Here is an 18,171-nt window from a genome sequence, read left to right on the forward strand (position 1 = left end):
GGTAGGAGGTAAACCAAGACATGACAAATGAAAAGAGTGACCTTCAAAATAAAACAGGAAACAAAAACCCTAAAGACAGGAGAAGACAGCACCAAAGACGAAGAACTGGAGAGCATGTTATTGTTCCAAACAAGAAATATTTAATGTAAGGGACTGTTCTATACTTGTCAGAGGAGTGGGTGGCTGGGGTGTGACTTTGTTGTTGTTTTTTGTTTTTTTATACCTTCCCCAAAGCTACAAATATTTTCCTTGAGCCTCCCTGAGTGACTTGGGGAAAATGCATGACACTCCCACCACCCCAAATTAATTTTTAGATTTTTTAATTGTACCCTTTGATGTTTGAAAGTTAAAATTGAAAATAAAATGGAGTTGAAAAAAGCCTTAGTTGGTGCAAACGGTTTTTCTTTATGGTGAAATTTTAAATGAGACATGTAGAATAAAGTGATTTTGATTAAATATTAATATTTTAAGCTCAGATTTTTTTTTTCTGACAGAAGGGTCCATCCCACGTAATGTGTCCAAGGACCATCAGAAATCTGTATTTACAGTTTCTGGCTATGGTGTCATTATGGTGATTTTCAAAGAAAACATGCCTTCCAAACCCGGGTTCAAAGGCATGTTTTCTTTAAAAGGTAAACTGAACACAAAATACAGACATTAAAGTTGTATACCCCTCCCCTAAACCAAAGTAAAAAACAAGTCCCTCTCCAGAGCTTAAAAAAAATACTTGACATGCCTCCACCTTTAAACTGAAATTGAGAGAGAGAGAGAGGGGGAGAGAAAGAAGGTGTATGTGTGTGGGCGTGTGTGTGTGTGTGCGGTCGGACTTTGCCAGTCATGATCACACGGCTGATACTGGACCAGTGAACTCACCGCAGAGGGACAGCAAACTGCGCGAAGCTCAAGCACAACGTCATCGAGTTGGAGTGAGTTATCCTGCATTTATTGTACACCCGAGGACTTCAGGTACTGTGGGAGATTTTTTATCTCTGTTCATTAAAGTCTTTTTCTTTCAGGGTTGCCTGTTCATTTTTTAATTTGTAGCCTAAACCTGAATGACGAGCTCGGCGTCGCCGTGAATGTTCAAACCTCGTTTGCAGTCATTCAGTCTAGCATTTTACCCCGACAGTTTTACTTAACACTGTTTTTTTGCTATCAAAAATACGCCAAACTAAAGGAAAGTCGTCCACTTTAACGCTAAATACTGCTTTAAAAATGTATCGAAGCGACATCTCTTAACTTTCGTTTTCACGCGCTTGAGTTAAGTTTCGTTTCTCCCTCACAGCCTGGTCTGAAGACTCATCATGGCCGAACTGAGCGAGAGTCAGTTTTCTCTGATGAGTCTGGAGGATGAGCTGACCTGCAGCATCTGTCTGAGTACCTTTGACTGTCCGGTGACCATCCCCTGCGGACACAACTTCTGTCAGGACTGTCTCCTGGCCACCTGGAAGGACTCCTACAGCTGTCCTCAGTGCCGGACCCACTTCTCCACCAAACCGGAGCTGAAGAAAAACACGGTCCTCAGCACCGTCGTGGAGACCTTCGTGTTGAGGACCAACAGGAGCGAGGCCGGCCAGGTGGTGGAGGAGAGCAAAGCCGAGAAAAAGGATGTTCTACGCTGTGATACGTGTATGGAGGCAGAGGCGTCCAAAACCTGCCTCACCTGCATGGCCTCTTTCTGTGACGAGCACCTGCGGCCTCACCGGGAAAACCCAATATTTCGCCTCCACCAGCTGAGTGAACCTGTGGGCGACCTGTCGGAGCGGATCTGCCCGGACCACCACAAGCTGATGGAGCTGTTCTGCAGCCAACATGGCCGTCCGATCTGCAGCCTCTGCCTCCAGCAAGTCCACAAAGGCTGTACCTTCGTGTCTCCTGAGGAGCAGAGGAACCTGATAGAGGTGTGTGTGTGTGTGTGTGTGTGTGTGTGTGTGTTCACCTGAGAACTTTAAAGGGGCATTCCTCTCAAAAATAGGGTCAAATGGAATTTAAATTGTGATGTTCACAGCATTGAAATATATATTTCATAAAGCAACACCAAATTGTCTTCCAGAAATAGTGTGTCTGTTTTTCTACATAATCCACAGAACGCACTGCCGTTGTGTATCATAGGGAATATTTGTTTGGTAGGAAGTAGTTCTAGTGAAACCTGTTCACAGATCTAGCAGAGCAGGATTCATTGGTGTGAGCACATATGAAATACAGCTGTGTGATTCTCTGAATGGGCGGGACAGGGAGCAGTGGTTAGCACTGTCGACTCATAGGGTTCAGGGTTCAAATGTGCCGTCTGGCTGGGGCCCTTCTGTGTGGAGTATGCATGTTCTTCCTGTGTCAGCGTGACTTTTCTCTGAGTTCTCTGGCCTCTCCCATGGTCCAGATTCATTGACGACTCTAAAAGTGCTCATAGGTGTGAATATAATCTTGAATGGTTGTCTGTCTTCATATGTGTCAGCTTTGTGATAGTCGGGTGACCTGTCCAGGGTGTACCTCGCCTCTTGCCCAGTGTCAGCTGGGATGGGCTCAATCCCTACTGCAACCAGTACCAGTATTACAGATAATGAAGGAATGAAGGTTTCTCTGGATGTGTTTGTTTCTCTGTCTGTAGTCTGACCTGAGAGGCAAGTTGGATTTGCTGGACGCAAAAATTACAAAGAATGAGACCGTTATATCTCAAATGGGTAACATGCAGAACAAGCTCAGGGTAAGTCTCGAACTTTGCTGTATTTTCAATGATAATAATAAATATTATTAATTTAAAAAATATTGCCTTGAAAGAAGAAAAAGCTTGACTAAAGAAAGAAATGAATAAGTGATCCCTGTTTATTTGTGATCCATAACACTGAGTTTTGTATTGTAGAGTATTTCTGTTATTTTGTCTAAGCCCTGTATTTACCAGTCTTTTTACCTACTGATCTTTTTATGGATCTTCTCATGATTCTCCCCCAGGACACAGCGACCAACAGAAAGAAGACTCTGACAGCTGAGTATCAGCAGATGCGGGATATCTTGGCCCAAGAGGAGCGTGTTGCTCTGAACACAGTGGACCGCGAGCTGGAGAGCGGTGAGACCAAACTCAAGGGTCTTGTGAAGAAGTTCACTGAGAATATTGACAGCATGAGCAAAGCTAAAGAAGAGATCCAAAGTCTGCTGAGTCAGTCCCAAACTGTGGCTTTCTTACAGGTGAGATTACTGCGATTGTCAGTCCATGCAGTATTTATATAGAGCACTGTTGGACCGAGCCCAAAACCCTACAAATGAGTCAGCATTTGAGTACTCTAGGTTCCATTGTCTTAAAGTCAATGGGTTTTAAGTCAGATGCCTGAAATTAAGTCTGTGGTTAAGACATAGCCTGAGTGTCAGACTGAAGCTCCCAGAACCTTCAGTCTGACATGGCTTCCAGTGAAGGCGATTTCCAAGGGGGAGGGATTTTGATTTTTCCCTAACCAATCAGTAGAGATCAATGACTCACCCAGAATCTGACGTCATTAGTATCCACGCCTCGGGGGTGCCGAAAACAAGCGAGCATTGCCCGTTTAAAATGTCTTCGTCGTCGTGCACGCCCAGCTGCATCATCATCAAATCCAGTTTAGCAGCTTCCTTAATTTGGTCCTCCATTAACGCGAGTAGTGGCGAAATACCTCGTTAGCATTGTTAATTTGGTCACACAGCGTGACATAAGCGTGGCGCTGATTGGCTAATTGCTGGACCCGACCCCACCCCCGGTGTTCATTGGTCCTTCCATCGTTTGGACGAGATAAATCGCAAATTCATTGCAGTATGCCAGACCAGAGATGCAGGCCTACTCAGTTGAGTGGGCGGGGTCTATGGTCTGGAACCAGAGGCTGATGAAGATGTTAAACTCCATCATGCCAAACAACCAACACATCTACTCATATGTCTGCCTTTGTAGCATTGTCATGTTTATACTTGCGCTCTTATAAACTACTCTGGCAATCGACACAGCCATGACCGTTAGCTTGATGAGGTCACACAGGAAAAGCTTTTGTAGAAGAGGTAAGCAAGCAAAATCAAATTACAATTTGGAAGCTTAGCGGTGGTGACGTTGAAGTCATGCAACTGTGGTTTAGTCAGTGTATAGCCTTACTTTAGCTTTTTACTTCTGGCAATTGCATTTCCATTTAAAAAATAATAAAAGTGGTGTTGATTTGTAAAGATTATCTTGCTGAACAAAACGTGCTAGTATCAGATACTTTTGTGTGTCACAGAGCATTTTTTCTGCAATAATCTGCAGCACTCCACAGTAGAGTACACACACACACACACAGACGCATATGTACAGTCCAATCAGGAGAGACAGGTGAAGAAGTAAAGATATCTGTTTACTACATTTATGAATATGACAATATTCTGAATTTAATATGGGATATGCCGATACTGTTCAGGCTTTAGGAGCATTATTTGGGCATGTATTCAGCCAGTTTGGTCTATGCTTCTCAACTGTGGTTTTTACCTAAGTTTGTGACGCACGGCCTCCTGTCAGTTTACGGTTGGCTCTGTGCGTTGTCATGGAGATGTTGTGTACAAACCAACTTGCTAACAGTTTGCAAAGCTGAGTAGAGATCCATGTTCAAAAGAAAAGCCCACATTTTTGGTTGGAAGGAGAAACACACCAACTTTTTACTTTTCCTAAGGAAAAGTCCTTTTGGCTACAAACCTTTAGAACAATAAATAGTAGGGTTGTAACGGTACCAAAAAAATCATGGTTCGGTAAGTACCTCGGTACGGACGTCACGGTTTGGTAACTCAAATGTTTTACCAAGTTGGTGTTGTCTCGTGTTGTCTCCCTTTGCGAGGCAGACTTTCTCTTGTCTTTTTTTCACGTACGCCAGCTGCGAATGTTGATACAGGTGTTGTCATACACATCACTTGTGCCATCTGTGCTCCAATAGGAACAAGGAAGGCGTTTGTGTGCATAATTGAGTAAAATAAATGAACTAAATGAATGAACTGAATCAATTTCAAAGTACCGGTGTTTTCCAAATGCAGTATAGTACCATTTGGAATATTCTAGTACCGCGGTACTATTTTAGTACCGGTATACTGTGCAACACTAAAAGAAACAAATGATGTGCAGCTCCAGTTGTTCCACTTTTTTATATTTTGACATGATAAAAGACATCTGAAGGCATGTTAATTGCAGTATGCAGAGCTGCATGTAAACAAGAATATTTGCAGTATATTCATTTTCATTAGCCATGTAAACAGCTTTGTAGGAATATTGTATTTTTCAAAATAAGGATAAAAAAAAAACTGATCTTGTGCATGTACATATATCCAATGAGAGCAAAAAATAAGTGCGCTTGCATGCAAGGAGTGAATGGCATATGGTATGAGAAATAAATACAGGCCTACCATGCAGGCTTATAGTATCTCTTACTAAACTGAATCCATTTCAAAAGTGATTTTAGTTGAAGTGATGGACAGCAAAATCCACACTTCTCATCCTGTGCAAAAATATATTCCAAAGTTCAGCCAAAGCTAATATTCAGCAGCTTCAGCAGTTAGTCAGTTCAGTCAGTGGATCTTTTTAGTTTCACATTCCGTTTTGCTTGCATTTCCAAAACTCAAAACATGATTATCCCAAACAGAAGTAACTAACTTGCAAATTGATGGCATTTCTGAGTAGTTCAACTTATTCAGAATGTTACAATATGTGGCGTACCTGACAAAGACATGTAGTGACTCTGCCAAAATCCTGTAAATAAAGGAAACAAACCAATCAAATGGTTCAGATGTACTTGAAAAAAACTGATGCCTGCAGCCCCACAAAGACACAAAGCATACTGTCAATTTAATATAATATTCTAATTTATTTAATCAGCTAACGTGTTAAATTAAAGCAAGTGAGATATCTGACCAGGATAATTCCAGATAAAACTTTGCAACTTGACCTGATTCAGTCTATGAAATAAAGATCACACGTGTGACTGCATAGTTCACATCAGGAGACAGGATGACTGAAGAGAAGCACAGGAGTTGATTTTGCTCCTGCATTTCAACCATCACGCTGCGATCTGACAGCATTATTCTTAATCATTCCAGTGATATTTAAATGACAGTGTTTACCTCAGATTTGATCCATCATATAAAATAGTATAGCTTTATCTGTGATAGGACTGTTTTTAATATAACCTTGTTTCATCAAGAAAACAACATTGTGTTGCTCTACTCACAGGCTTCGTATAACCTGCCCAAAAACGTCACCTTTGATCCTTACACCCCTCAAGTCACCCTGGACTCCAAGAAGGTGACAGCAACACAGACCTCTGCTGCTGCCCTGAAGGAGTATCTGACAGAGATCCTTAAACAGCCTGTTGAGGCCAGACTGCTGATGCTTAAACCAGGTGAATGTGCAGTTACATTTTGAGTGAGAGATTTCACATGCGCAGATGTAATGAATCACGGTCAGTTTTGTTGAAGAACTTAAAACTGGTATTGTTGCATCTGCTGAATTTGTGTCTTGTGGGAGAGACTGGAGATGAAATCAAATGTTGACTTGATTAATGCTGTGTTAAGTGGTGGTGAGTTACTGGGACTAACTGGGATCATCAGTTGCGGCTGTGGCTCAGCAGCTTGAGTGGGTTGTTCACTAAATGCAGTTCGTTTATTATTCACAGATGGAAAACCAGTTCCAGGCTCAGCACCTGCAAATTCTGGAAGTGCTGGATCTCAGCCGGAATCCGGTATGTTCAACTCTACATATCAATCAGTTAACTTTATTTATAAAGCCCAATATCACAAATCAGAATTTGCCTCAGAGGGCTTTACAGCATACGACATCCCTCTGTCCTTATGACCCTCACAGCGGATAAGGAAAAACTCCCCAAAAAAAACCTTTAACAGGGGGAAAAAATGGTAGAAACCTCAGGAAGAGTAACTGAGGAGGGATCCCTCTTCCAGGATGGACAGACGTGCAATAGATGTCGTACAGACCAGATCAACATAATAATTTCATATAGAACCATTAATAAAAATATCTGCCCATGTAAATCAAAACATTGTCACACATGTCTGCATGGCATTTAAATAACAGAAAAAAATATAAATCTGTGGATTTTTGCTAGCCATCATGTTTGTAGTTTGCATACTGACTCCTGAAATTGTAATAAAATACCTTTTATACATCTCTGTCACGCATATACAGTATGTGCTTTGATAGGGGTAAAAACAAAAAAAAACAAACAAAAAAAAAAAGAATAATAAATCAATTTGACAAGCATTTTTATAACACACAACTCAATGTGATAAAATACTTATGGGTGCACAAAATGTCTTTTCACCTTCTCTGTTTTAGATGTAACCAAGCCTCCAAAGCAGAAAAAGCCACCCAGGTCCCACAGTCCCGGTCGTCCACCCATCCAGCCTTTATTCCAGCCAGGTCCTGGTTTTATTATGCCACCTGCAGGCGTCTATCCACCCCAGCATCCACCAGGTCCTAGATTTATGGCAAGACCAAATGCACGTAAGTCATACAAACACACAATCATGCAAACAATGGGATGCCAGGAACACGTAGTCGTCCAATCCTCACTGAGATCATCACTTTTCTACTAAAACGTAGGCCATCAGAATCATTTAAAAAAATATGCAGGTTTACATTTGAAGAAAACTAAGTTTCCCATGTTCTTGTGTCTGAAGCCCAGTATACACTGTGCGATTTTGGGCTGTGCCAGACAAAAGACGACCAATGTGAAAGAAAAATCTTGGTTCATCTTTGGTCGTGGCTCTAAAATGGTGGTCCTATGTCACACAGTGAGAGAGGTTCAAGAATGGTTGTTGTCACTTGGTCTTGCAATCAAAGACAGCCTGGGATAAAATTCTGACAGTGTCAGAAATTTGGGATGACCATCTCTGACTGTGTGACTGCTGTTACGACCTACGTCTACTTACCAGTCAATAGAGATGCAGCATGAAATGACACACTGGCGCTAAACCCCAAACAAACAGATTTGCTGTGGAGGCAAAAAGCACTAAAAGAAATTCTGGGATTCCAGCAAAGAGGCTGTGGCAGCAGAAGCCTTGCCTGTATGCTGTGTCCTCCCGCTCTTACTTTGACCGCTAAAGAAGGACTAAGCATGGAAGGAAATAGTGGCGGAGTTGCAGCTGCCAGGTGAGCAACTTAGCAGCTAGCAAACACACAGACACACCACAGTATATAGTGCCCACAAAACTTTAGGTTATTTAATAATGTGACCCTCTATGTTGTGCTTCACAGTTGGAAAACTAATAACCCGTGTAACATCCTTGCGCAGTCAGTATGGGAAGCTGTTGCATCGTTCATCGAAGTCTGCAATTCAGTGCGCAGTCACCATGCAGTCTGCATGCATCAAACTTGATGTCATACCCATGTTTATTAGATCCATGTCACACAGCGTAGCTTGCACTAAACTTTCAAGACTGCTAAAATCTCACAGACTGTAGGAGGCTTAAGTGGCTAATGGAGACACCAATATTTGAAATTGGTCCTTTGCTGAGAGAGACCGCTACAGCCAGTAGTTACAAAATGGTAAGCCCTACAGGTAATTGAGCATCATCGATTGACGTCCACCAAAAGTGCTTGTTTGAGTCTCTGACGGGCTTGGATTGTTGTTTTCGGGGTTTAACAACATTACAGAAAATGAAACTGTTAACCTTACCTTTCTCTGATATGGCCTGTTTGTTAGTGTGTGTAACCAAGTCTAGCTAAGGACAAATCTTATTCTGATATTTTTCTAACTCTTTCACTTTGTCGAAATCAGCTTAATATTCAGCCATGACATTGAAAATGTTTTAAAACAAAGCTGCACTTGCTGTACTGCTGGACTTCTCTCTCCAACTGTCAATAATGTTTCCACCGTTGCTTTCCTGCAACAAGTCGCCTCTCACGAGATTTCAGAACTTCTTTTCAGACTTCTCCTTGAGTCAGACTTTCCCATTTCGTGTTGGGTTTTTTTTTTTTTTTTTTGCCTCCTCGTTTACTCTGTCATCGGGCTTGTGACCTGGAAATGGATCTCCAGGAGCAAGGAGTGAAGAGGGTTCCCAAGAAGAGCTATATGAGAGGATATCCTTTGCAGAAGTTTTATGCGGCACGCAATGATTGAGAGCCTTTTTATACAAACATTTGTCGTGCGTCACACAATAACATACCCATAAAACTTACTCAAAACGCTTACCAGGCTGGTACATCTCAGTAAAGTACTGTATTCATTGGTGCTCACAGTTTCAGTAAAATGAACTCAGTGATTGAATTGTGGAGAATCTAACCAAGCTAAACATATGTAGCATCTCCATATTGACAAAATTTACATTTACTTTTTGTATGTGTGATCGAAGCAGCTAATTAGCATTAGTTCAAACAGCCAACAGCATACAGTACACAGTACAGCAGTTTCATACACCCAAAAAACTTAAGGCTATGTACTGTAAATGTGGCCTACTGTATCTATGTATATTAGTGATGTGCAGATCGGCTCTGACACATCTGAATCTGCATATATGCTACTCACCTGAATAGGCAATGCTGCTCATAAAATTATGTATTGTAGTAATGTGTGAGTGTTTGACTGGCTTTAATGATTAGAGACATAGCTTTGTCTCTATTAGTCACTTAGACACAAAAACATGGGAAAAGCTTTCCTTTTTAATAGGTGGGAAACTTTACAGTTGAAGATGCATTGAGAAAGTATAATGAAGTCAAACATGCCCACTTTTGTTGCAGATGTTAACACTGGCATTTTTGGTGAGTTGGTTTACGCCAGACTTGGTGGAAACAGAAATCAAGAAATCCAATCAAAACAATGATGCTACTCTTACCTAAATTTAATATATTCCTCAAATTGGTACGGTGTTGTGTGGTTGGGTGGCGTGGTAAGACCATCCTGATGACGTGAGCTCAACATTCTGTCTTGCTTTTTGTATCAGTCTGGACTCTGTGCCGCCTCAAACACTTTTCAGACATTGAAATTCAGCCAGGGCAAATGAGAAATCTGCATCATCTTTGACAACGTAAGCAGCAGTTTAGGAACTGCATTACAGTTGATGATGTAAAATGCAGGCTGCAGCTTGCAGAACAGAAATGGCAGCTCCTGAAGCAACAAGCGCTAATTCTGATTTTAGTAAATGCAGCAATAAGTGAAGTTCTTGGAGAAATAGAGTCAATAACAATTAAACAAGAACAAGAGTATGCACTCAGAGTTTCTCGGAGGAAAAGACATTTTTGTCATCCCAATGAATGGATTTGGCTAAAGATTTATTTATCATTTGGCTCCGTTGGTGATAAAGATGCTCCCTGGTGTTTTTGTTACGCTGATTTGTTGAAGGAGTTTGCCTGTAAAGGTGAGTACTCCCGCCCACTGAATGTGTTTGGGGCGGCATTAAGTCCACACTGTTACACAGAGCGAAACAGAATGTTGACCTCATATCATCAGGATGGTCAAACTAGGCTTGTGGTGGGGCAAGATTGGGGTAAATTCATGTGGACTAAAAAGACTATTGTAATGAGGCTTTCTAACATGTTCTCAGGAGCTTATGGGGGATTTACACCTTTCAACCCAGGAACATACCAATCATCTGGTATGTTGCATGTGTCCTAACTTGTGCCTTTTGATATATGAAAAAAAGTGACTTGTGACGATTAATTCATTGAGAATAAAATGCCTGTTCCTTCACCTATTCCTATCACAGAGCAACAGTGGACAGGTCCAGGTCCTCAACCCAAAGCAGCAGCAAAGAAGAAACAAAGTAAGAAAATGTCTTCCTTTTTTTGAATCAAACTAATAGATAACACTCAGTTGCTGGTATATTGGGTACATCTAGTAGAAACAAATGTATTTGAATACAAGAAATCCTAGAATACCCTGAGGAAGACTGTCATGTCGAAACATTGGTAAATTATTAAAATGTATTTTTTGCATCGTGGCCATGAGTGAGAGAGAGATCTTCATTCACACCAATACAACCAATCCTACCTTCATGAAGGTCATAACATTCAGTTTGACGTATTGTTGATTCAACTGTAGTGATCATTTTGAGGCTGTAGTTTTGGTCCTATTGTACTCTAATGCATTATACTGAGATGGTTGTGTAACATTTTGTCTAGTCGTTTAATGTGTTCTGCCTACACCTGGTCACTAGTTGGTGTAAGAACTCTTTTATTCAATGCATGTTGATTGCAGCTGTCTGTCACATAACACTTAACAGCTCTTTAGAAATATCACTGCAGTACATAACAAACATACTATGTTTTTTATCTTCAGAACAAAAACCTCCCCAAACCACGGACGACAAAACAGAAAAAAAGAATAACGCCCGTTCAATGGAAAACCTGTTGGATTTGGATGGGAAAGACAAACCCACAAAGACAAACCCACAGACTCCTGCAGCTCAGCCCAAAGAGATACCAGGTAAACACCATCAATTAAAAAGAGCACTCCACCAATTTAGTATCACAACATTGCTGGACTCATGATGGAGAGTTTAAAACAGGATATGTCCAAATGGATGCAGCAAAACCAGAGATATCCTATGTTGTATTCCACATATCCTTCTTCCTTGTTAAAAACTGGCACCTACATTACCCACAGTCCAATCCACACCCCCAAATTCTTTTTGTTCAGCTGTAGACCACTGCTGCAATGCATTGCAAGTCAGAAGTCGATAATTCGCTAAGGGTATTCCCGACTTCTGATCTAAATGAGTACCAGTTCATCGACTCAGGAAAACATGGACATCTGCAGCAAACTGATTCTTGTTTGCAGATGCTTGTGAAGCTCAAACTTGCCAGAGGACCTTATTAATTACCACGCATAAACTAAGAGTGTGTCTTAAATTGCATACCTCCGCTAGTACACTTCAATGTAGTATACTATGTACACTAAGTACTTCTTGCATGGTGCACTAATTTCAAGAGGGTAGTCTTTCACAAATCGTGCAATGCTCTTTTGCATTTACCAGAGTGACACTGGCTTTTGTTTTGTTTTTGTTTTAACCACCTCTTCTTCGTCTTTGTCGATTTGCGATTTGCAAATGGATGGTGGAACATTATTGCCAACATTTGACAGCTATCTCCACCAACACATAAACCAAGCTTACACCACAATGTCAATGCTGATTTAAATGTGCGGCCATAGCTAAGAACAGTTAGCTAGCCAGAGAATGGTAGTGTTACCTAGCAAGGCAATATTACCACTTGCATTATTTTTTGCAATACCAAATCATTACAGACCCTACAAACATCACTGACAGCTTCTATTCGACACCAGTATTGGGACTTAGTGCAAAAAACATGCATAACTAACAGGTTCCGTGTTGTCCCCAGCCACCATGTCAAAACTGGAGAAGTTTGTGACATAGTTCCTGCTAGGCCACAAAGATGGCGACCCTTGAGGGTGAGAAGTGTCCATCATTCCACACTCAACTTTTTACACTGTATTTTCCCATACTATGCAGTGTGATCACACTTAGCACACATGTGCACTCAAAATATTAAGTGTTTAGTACAGGAGTATGCGATTTGAGACACACTGCAGGTCTCGCTTGTCTTTGCTTATTCAACAACACAAAGTTGTGTAAATGGGTGCCAAGCATAATAGTGTGAACGACAGCCAATGGCACAAAGACTACATAAAACACAACATCAAGAAATAATTGATAAAAAAGTAAAGTTAATTCTGCTCAGTTCACTGTGTGCCGCCATGTTGCTGTGATGTCAGAGGTAGGGATGTCCCGATCCAGCTTTTTCACTTCCGATCTGATACCGATATTACAGCCTTGAGTTTTGGCCGATACCGATACCAATCCGATCCAAGCTCGTATTATACATATTCACTTATTTTGTTGTCAGTCATGTTAGAAAAGGTTTGATCAAGCAATATTACTCTAACAAGAACAACTACTTAATCGGGTTAGTGAGAATGATCCACAACAGTTGCTATGAGAAACTGACCTGTTTATTGTTAACAGGGTTAAATAAACAAACTTTAAATTTGAACATTAATATTAAATAAAAAATATAGCTGGTTTGCTTTGGCTGCTTTGGCCCCTTAATAAATAGAAAATAGATCAACACAAGAAATCTTTAAAATGTCTAACATTGAAATTAAAATAGCAGCAAGACTCCACACACTTGTGCTTTGGCCCCCTAATAAATAAAAAAATAGATTAACACCACAAGACATTGTTGACATTTAACAAACAATGCAGCCTTTCCTTTTCACTTATTTTAGTAGTGTTTTTGTAGTCCATCCTTGGCTCCAATTTCACTAACTGTGCCCAAAACAGTGCCATCAGTGCTCTTTACTTAAACAGTAAGAGTGTAAACCAAATAAAAATATCACTCTCAAAAAACCAGAGCAGAAAACAAATAGTCATTTAACTAAGTTGACCGCCACTCTTCCTACCCTCTGTGTGTGTCTGCCGTCTGCATGCTGGCCTGGTGGATTGATAGTAAGTGCTGGAGCGGATCACTGGAATGGACTGCTTGACTCGTGGAGTGCTGGGCTGGAGCGGATTCCGTGAAAAACTGGATCGGAGTTCTTGGATTGGCATTTTTCCATGCAGTCCGATCCGATGCCGATGCCCGTTTTTTGCTAGTATCAGCAGCCAATACCGATCCGAATATCGGATCGGGACATCCCTAGTCAGAGGTTTTCTTTTTTTTTTCCCCCTGTGTACAATGGATTGCAGCATTCATCCCCAGCTGACACTGACTCAAGTGACAACACTTAAGGCAATATGTCAGACTTTGTGCAGCTCCCTCTGGAGCAACAAAAGGCTTTATACGACTTTTTTTCACATGTGCAGTAGTACTCTCCAACATCTGTAAACAGACTTCAATGTGAAATTGATAGTTTCCCTTTATAAAGCTTTTGTTTGTTATCCCTGATGACAAATTAAGTTTTTCTCCTCTGATGTAGAAACGTTGGACATTCCCCCAAACATAACATCTGCTGAAAAAAGAAGTGAACTTCTGAAATGTAAGTGTATACGTGTAGCAGGTATCTTTCTGTCAAATGGTAGCAGCAACTGTGTCTGTTATTTGAATGGTCCTTTTATTGTTTTGTTTTTGTCCCTATCAGATGGTACAGTGCTCACTTTGGATCCAAAGACGGCCCACAAACGCATTGCACTGAGTGAGGAGTTCACTAAGGCCTCTGTGTCAGATGAACACACAAACTACCCCGACTGCCCTGAACGCTTCGCTGTCTGCTCTCAGGTGCTCGCCACTAAGGGTTTCTCTAGAGGCCGCCACTACTGGGAAGTCCGACTGAGCAGCAACAATTTCATTGGCATAGGGTTGGCTTACAGCAGCATTGACCGCAAAGGTCCCACCAGTCGACTGGGCCGCAATGTCCATTCCTGGTGTGTCGAGTGGTTTAACGTTAAGCTGTCAGCATGGTATAACAGCAGTGAGACCGTGCTGGTCAATCCCAATCCAAAGCGCGTAGGCGTGCTGTTGGATTGTGAGGAGGGCACTGCTACGTTCTATAACGTGGCAGACAGGGCATATCCCTTCCACTCCTTTGTGTTCCCCTTTGCTGAAGCTGTGTATCCAGCTTTCTGGATTTTCTCAAGTGGCTCGTCCATTACTTTGTGCAAGCTGCAGGCATGAGGAGCATATCCACATAAATGGCATGTACAGACACACACACACAGTATCAGCACTTTTTCTAATCAGAATGGCTAAAATGAAAAGAATACCCTGCTAGTTGTGCTTACAAAGCTGGCCTTGTTGCCTGTCCATTTGAAACTGAGTGGCATTTTGTGCTGTTGGAATGGATCAGGTGAAACAGTGATTGCTTGCTGCTAGGTGCCCCTCTGTAAGCTCTGCGTCAAACCAAAAAAGGCATAGATAATGGTTTTTCTGCCCAGCCTGGGATTATTAGTCCATAGACATCTTAAAGCATCACCTTTAAAATGGATGTCAGAATTTACAGCTAAGTTCTTAGCTGTTGTCGTTAGCTACGCTAGCTTTGATTTACAGCTGCAGCATATATGCTAGCTTTTCAAATCACAGGAAAAACAACATACCTTGTGCTTTTAAGCCTATAAACTGCATTCAAAGTGATTGGGATGCACATATGCATCATAATCACCTCCATAAGTATTTAAAAACAAGCTATAAATATGTTTTTAAAGCTATATTTGCCTGATATCAGACTGAATTGTCAACTTGTTACTCAGTTCCAATCTTCAGTCTGACGTTGCATCCACTCTGATATCTGTGGAGGTTGGAGATTCCTCTAAGATTTCCTCTAACCAACCACTGCAAACCCACATATCCGCCTCAATCTCCGTACCATCAGCATGCTGGTGTATGCCTGTGATACGCTGAGTATGCGGAGTCTCCACACCATTTGACAGTCTCTGAGCCAGCAGATATGCTGGAGAAACTACCTTGGCATTTGCCCTGTAGGCTGACATTGGTGTTTGCTTTGTCAGCTGACAATTACGTGGTTGCTGCTGCCAGGTAAGCTGTTTAAATGCAGCTTACCTGGCCCTGGCTGTTACATGTTAAGCTGTGCACTTGTGCACTGATATGAAGCAGACCTACTGATGAGTAGTCAGATGAGCAGCCATGCCAACTTACCTGTTTTGAGAGTAGAGCAGGGAGAAATAATACAAACCACAATATCAGGCAATATTGACAAGACATGCCGTCTTAACAGCCTTGTTAGCAGTGTCTCTTTTGTCTATAGTGGCTGCCATTGATATTACTCCTCATTGGTTCCAACGCACTGCTTGACAACAGCGTTAGTCCCTCCAGGGTGCTGATTGGTTAATTGTTAGTTACCCCGTGGAGCTCATTGGTTGTTTTTTTTTTTGACAGAGAAAACATCATTTCATGTCACAATGCCAGACCATTCAGTCAACTCTAACTCAGTGGAGTGGTCGGATTCAAAGGTCTGGACCAAGGCAAATATTGTACATCTTAATATGCAGAAGGAATAAACACATAATGTTGTTATTGATAGCAACAGATGAGCAGAATAAATGATCTACCATACTTCCTTTTCTTTTTTTCAGTAAACCTAACTGAAGCAGATAATCAACACTGTAACAAAGTCTGGGTGTGCTGTCACATTCAGCCAGCTGCCTTGATGAGATGAAGCTGGGAGGAATAATAGCTGGGTTTCCATGTGCTGGTTTCAATATCAGAGATTTGAGCTACTCCATCCTTTACTAGGATTACTCCAGAACACACGACACACACTGTACACTATACGCACAGCATGCGTGCACTCGTGTGTCTCCTGTATTGCGAATATGACTGGATAAAGAAGTGACTTAATTATGTCACTCTCCAGCATATGTCTATATGCAGTGTTTTCACATGAAGTCTACATGTGAAAAATCTATATTTGTTTTGGAGTGTAGCTCTTCAGGTTATAGGGCTGGGCAATGTGAACATTTTATCAAGATTTTTTTTTTTCTATAAATCATATGAATCAGTTCTGGTGACCTTAAAGATTTCCTGTATTGCCTGGATTCCAACTTTTGAAATAAAAACAATAGCTTGTGGTTGGTTGAGCTAACGTGACTAACCCTGTTAAAACAGGTTGTACATTCCTAGAAGACTGGCTAGAAATACATGTTTGTTTGCTGGACTGGCTGTCCATCGTGCACAAGCAGTGTGTCCTACAGACGGTGAAATTTTGTTCATCAAGATAACTGAATATATTGTTTGTATCACCCAGCCCTATATCATCACTTCAACTCTTTGACTGGTACGGCTGATGAGAATAGAACTCATATAGAATGTTTTCATCAAGAGCTGTCAGTCTTTATTGGTTGAGTGTGAGTCAGGAGATAATGGCGAAGAGAGAGAAAGATGACTTGCAGCAGCGGTCCTTGGTCAGATTTGATCCCAGGATGTCATGATTGCATGGTGTGACACAATTTCACATATATGGTAGGCACATTAAACCAACAAGCCATCAGAATGCTCCGTTGGCTTTTGGTAAGGTGGTAGGAGGGTAGTTAGATGTTAGTTTCACTGGGGTTTATTATTCGTTGTTTGATGCCAAGTGTACCCCAGCTTGTAAGATGTTTGCTGAGCACACTAGTGACTATAGTTACGGTGGCTCATTTCCCAATGTGGCACCACGGGAGTACACCAGTGGTTGGTCAGTGCATACTGATAAGTTTCGGTCAGGCTAACCACGATCACGCTCATCTTGCAGGTGCTAAAAGATGTGACATGACAAACCATATGGGTGTTGAGCAGATCTGTCTACACAAAATGAGGTACAGTGAAGTTAGCTGTTTGAACACAGTTCTCCTTGGTCTTTTTGACAAAGGTGGCTTAAGTTCTGTTTTCATAGCAGTTGAGAAGACACTGTTGTCTAGCATGACTAAGCTGATAAGCTGGTAGAGGTTCGGACATGACAGCTGCTGTAGTGAATTAAACTGTTTAAGTAAAAAAAAATCTCTGAGGCATTTCAGGCAAAGCACTTCAGGTATGGACCTTTAGTTTTAGCTTACATGGCAATATTTAAAGGTACAGTGCATCTTTGCGTATAAAGCCTGAACCTGTAAAGTGAAACCTGCTGTTTTCACTTTTTGCAGTTTATCAACACAATGGCGAATTGTGGTTTGAGACACATAGCTTTGTGAAACTATAGAACGCTTTACCATAAAATAAGAGGTGGCCAAGCACTTACACTGTGTTGACACTGGTTTAGTCTTACTACTATGCTTAAATAACGTGTGTGCGTTCATGCTTAGCAGAGTGAAAGAATTTGTTTATTTCATGCAACATTTGACTTTATAGCTTATGTTTTCTGTTTTTGGCTTGTAAAAATGTGGTATAGTCTGTAGACTCCGGTGGCTTGCAGATCATTTTGTTGTTTGTCCTTGTGCTCTTCAGCTGCAATGTATTTGATACTGTTCTTTGTATCTAATACTTTCAAGGGTCCCAGTACATTGGCTTGTACTTAAGTGTGTGTCATCAAAAGTTATCAAATCAACCTTTGTGCAATGCTTCATGTGTGCTGGTTGTATTCAGTGTACAAACAGGAGATGCATGGACAAACCAGTTTATTTGATTGTATTAACATTCTAAAGATTTTTGTTCTATTACATTAAGTTTACTCAAAACCGTTTGTAATACAAATGAACCAATGATTGTTACAAATAAAAGATGTTTCTCTCTCTCTCTCTCTCACACACACA

The 18,171-nt window shown here is 41.2% G+C and overlaps 1 protein-coding gene across 5 annotated transcripts; it reads left to right on the top strand.

Moving 5' to 3' along the window:
• The first annotated feature begins 795 nt into the window (after positions 1-795).
• trim25 (tripartite motif containing 25) lies at positions 796-18,171 on the top strand. Of its 5 annotated transcripts, none has more exons than XM_049572832.1 (13): positions 796-966; positions 1,286-1,901; positions 2,606-2,701; positions 2,947-3,180; positions 6,197-6,365; positions 6,639-6,704; positions 7,316-7,483; positions 9,719-9,739; positions 10,522-10,572; positions 10,684-10,740; positions 11,256-11,402; positions 13,914-13,973; positions 14,076-18,171. In XM_049572832.1, the coding sequence occupies exons 2-13, from the start codon at positions 1,305-1,307 to the stop codon at positions 14,606-14,608; spliced, it is 2,199 nt and encodes a 732-aa protein (XP_049428789.1). In that variant the 5' UTR covers positions 796-966; positions 1,286-1,304; the 3' UTR covers positions 14,609-18,171. The 5 variants fall into 5 exon arrangements, with proteins under 5 accessions (XP_049428789.1, XP_049428790.1, XP_049428792.1 ...); XM_049572833.1 differs by having other exon boundaries at positions 796-926; XM_049572835.1 differs by lacking the exon at positions 10,522-10,572 and having other exon boundaries at positions 797-966.

Source organism: Epinephelus fuscoguttatus, linkage group LG3 (assembly GCF_011397635.1).
Source record: "Epinephelus fuscoguttatus linkage group LG3, E.fuscoguttatus.final_Chr_v1".
In the NCBI taxonomy this organism is placed as follows: Eukaryota; Metazoa; Chordata; class Actinopteri; order Perciformes; family Serranidae; genus Epinephelus; species Epinephelus fuscoguttatus.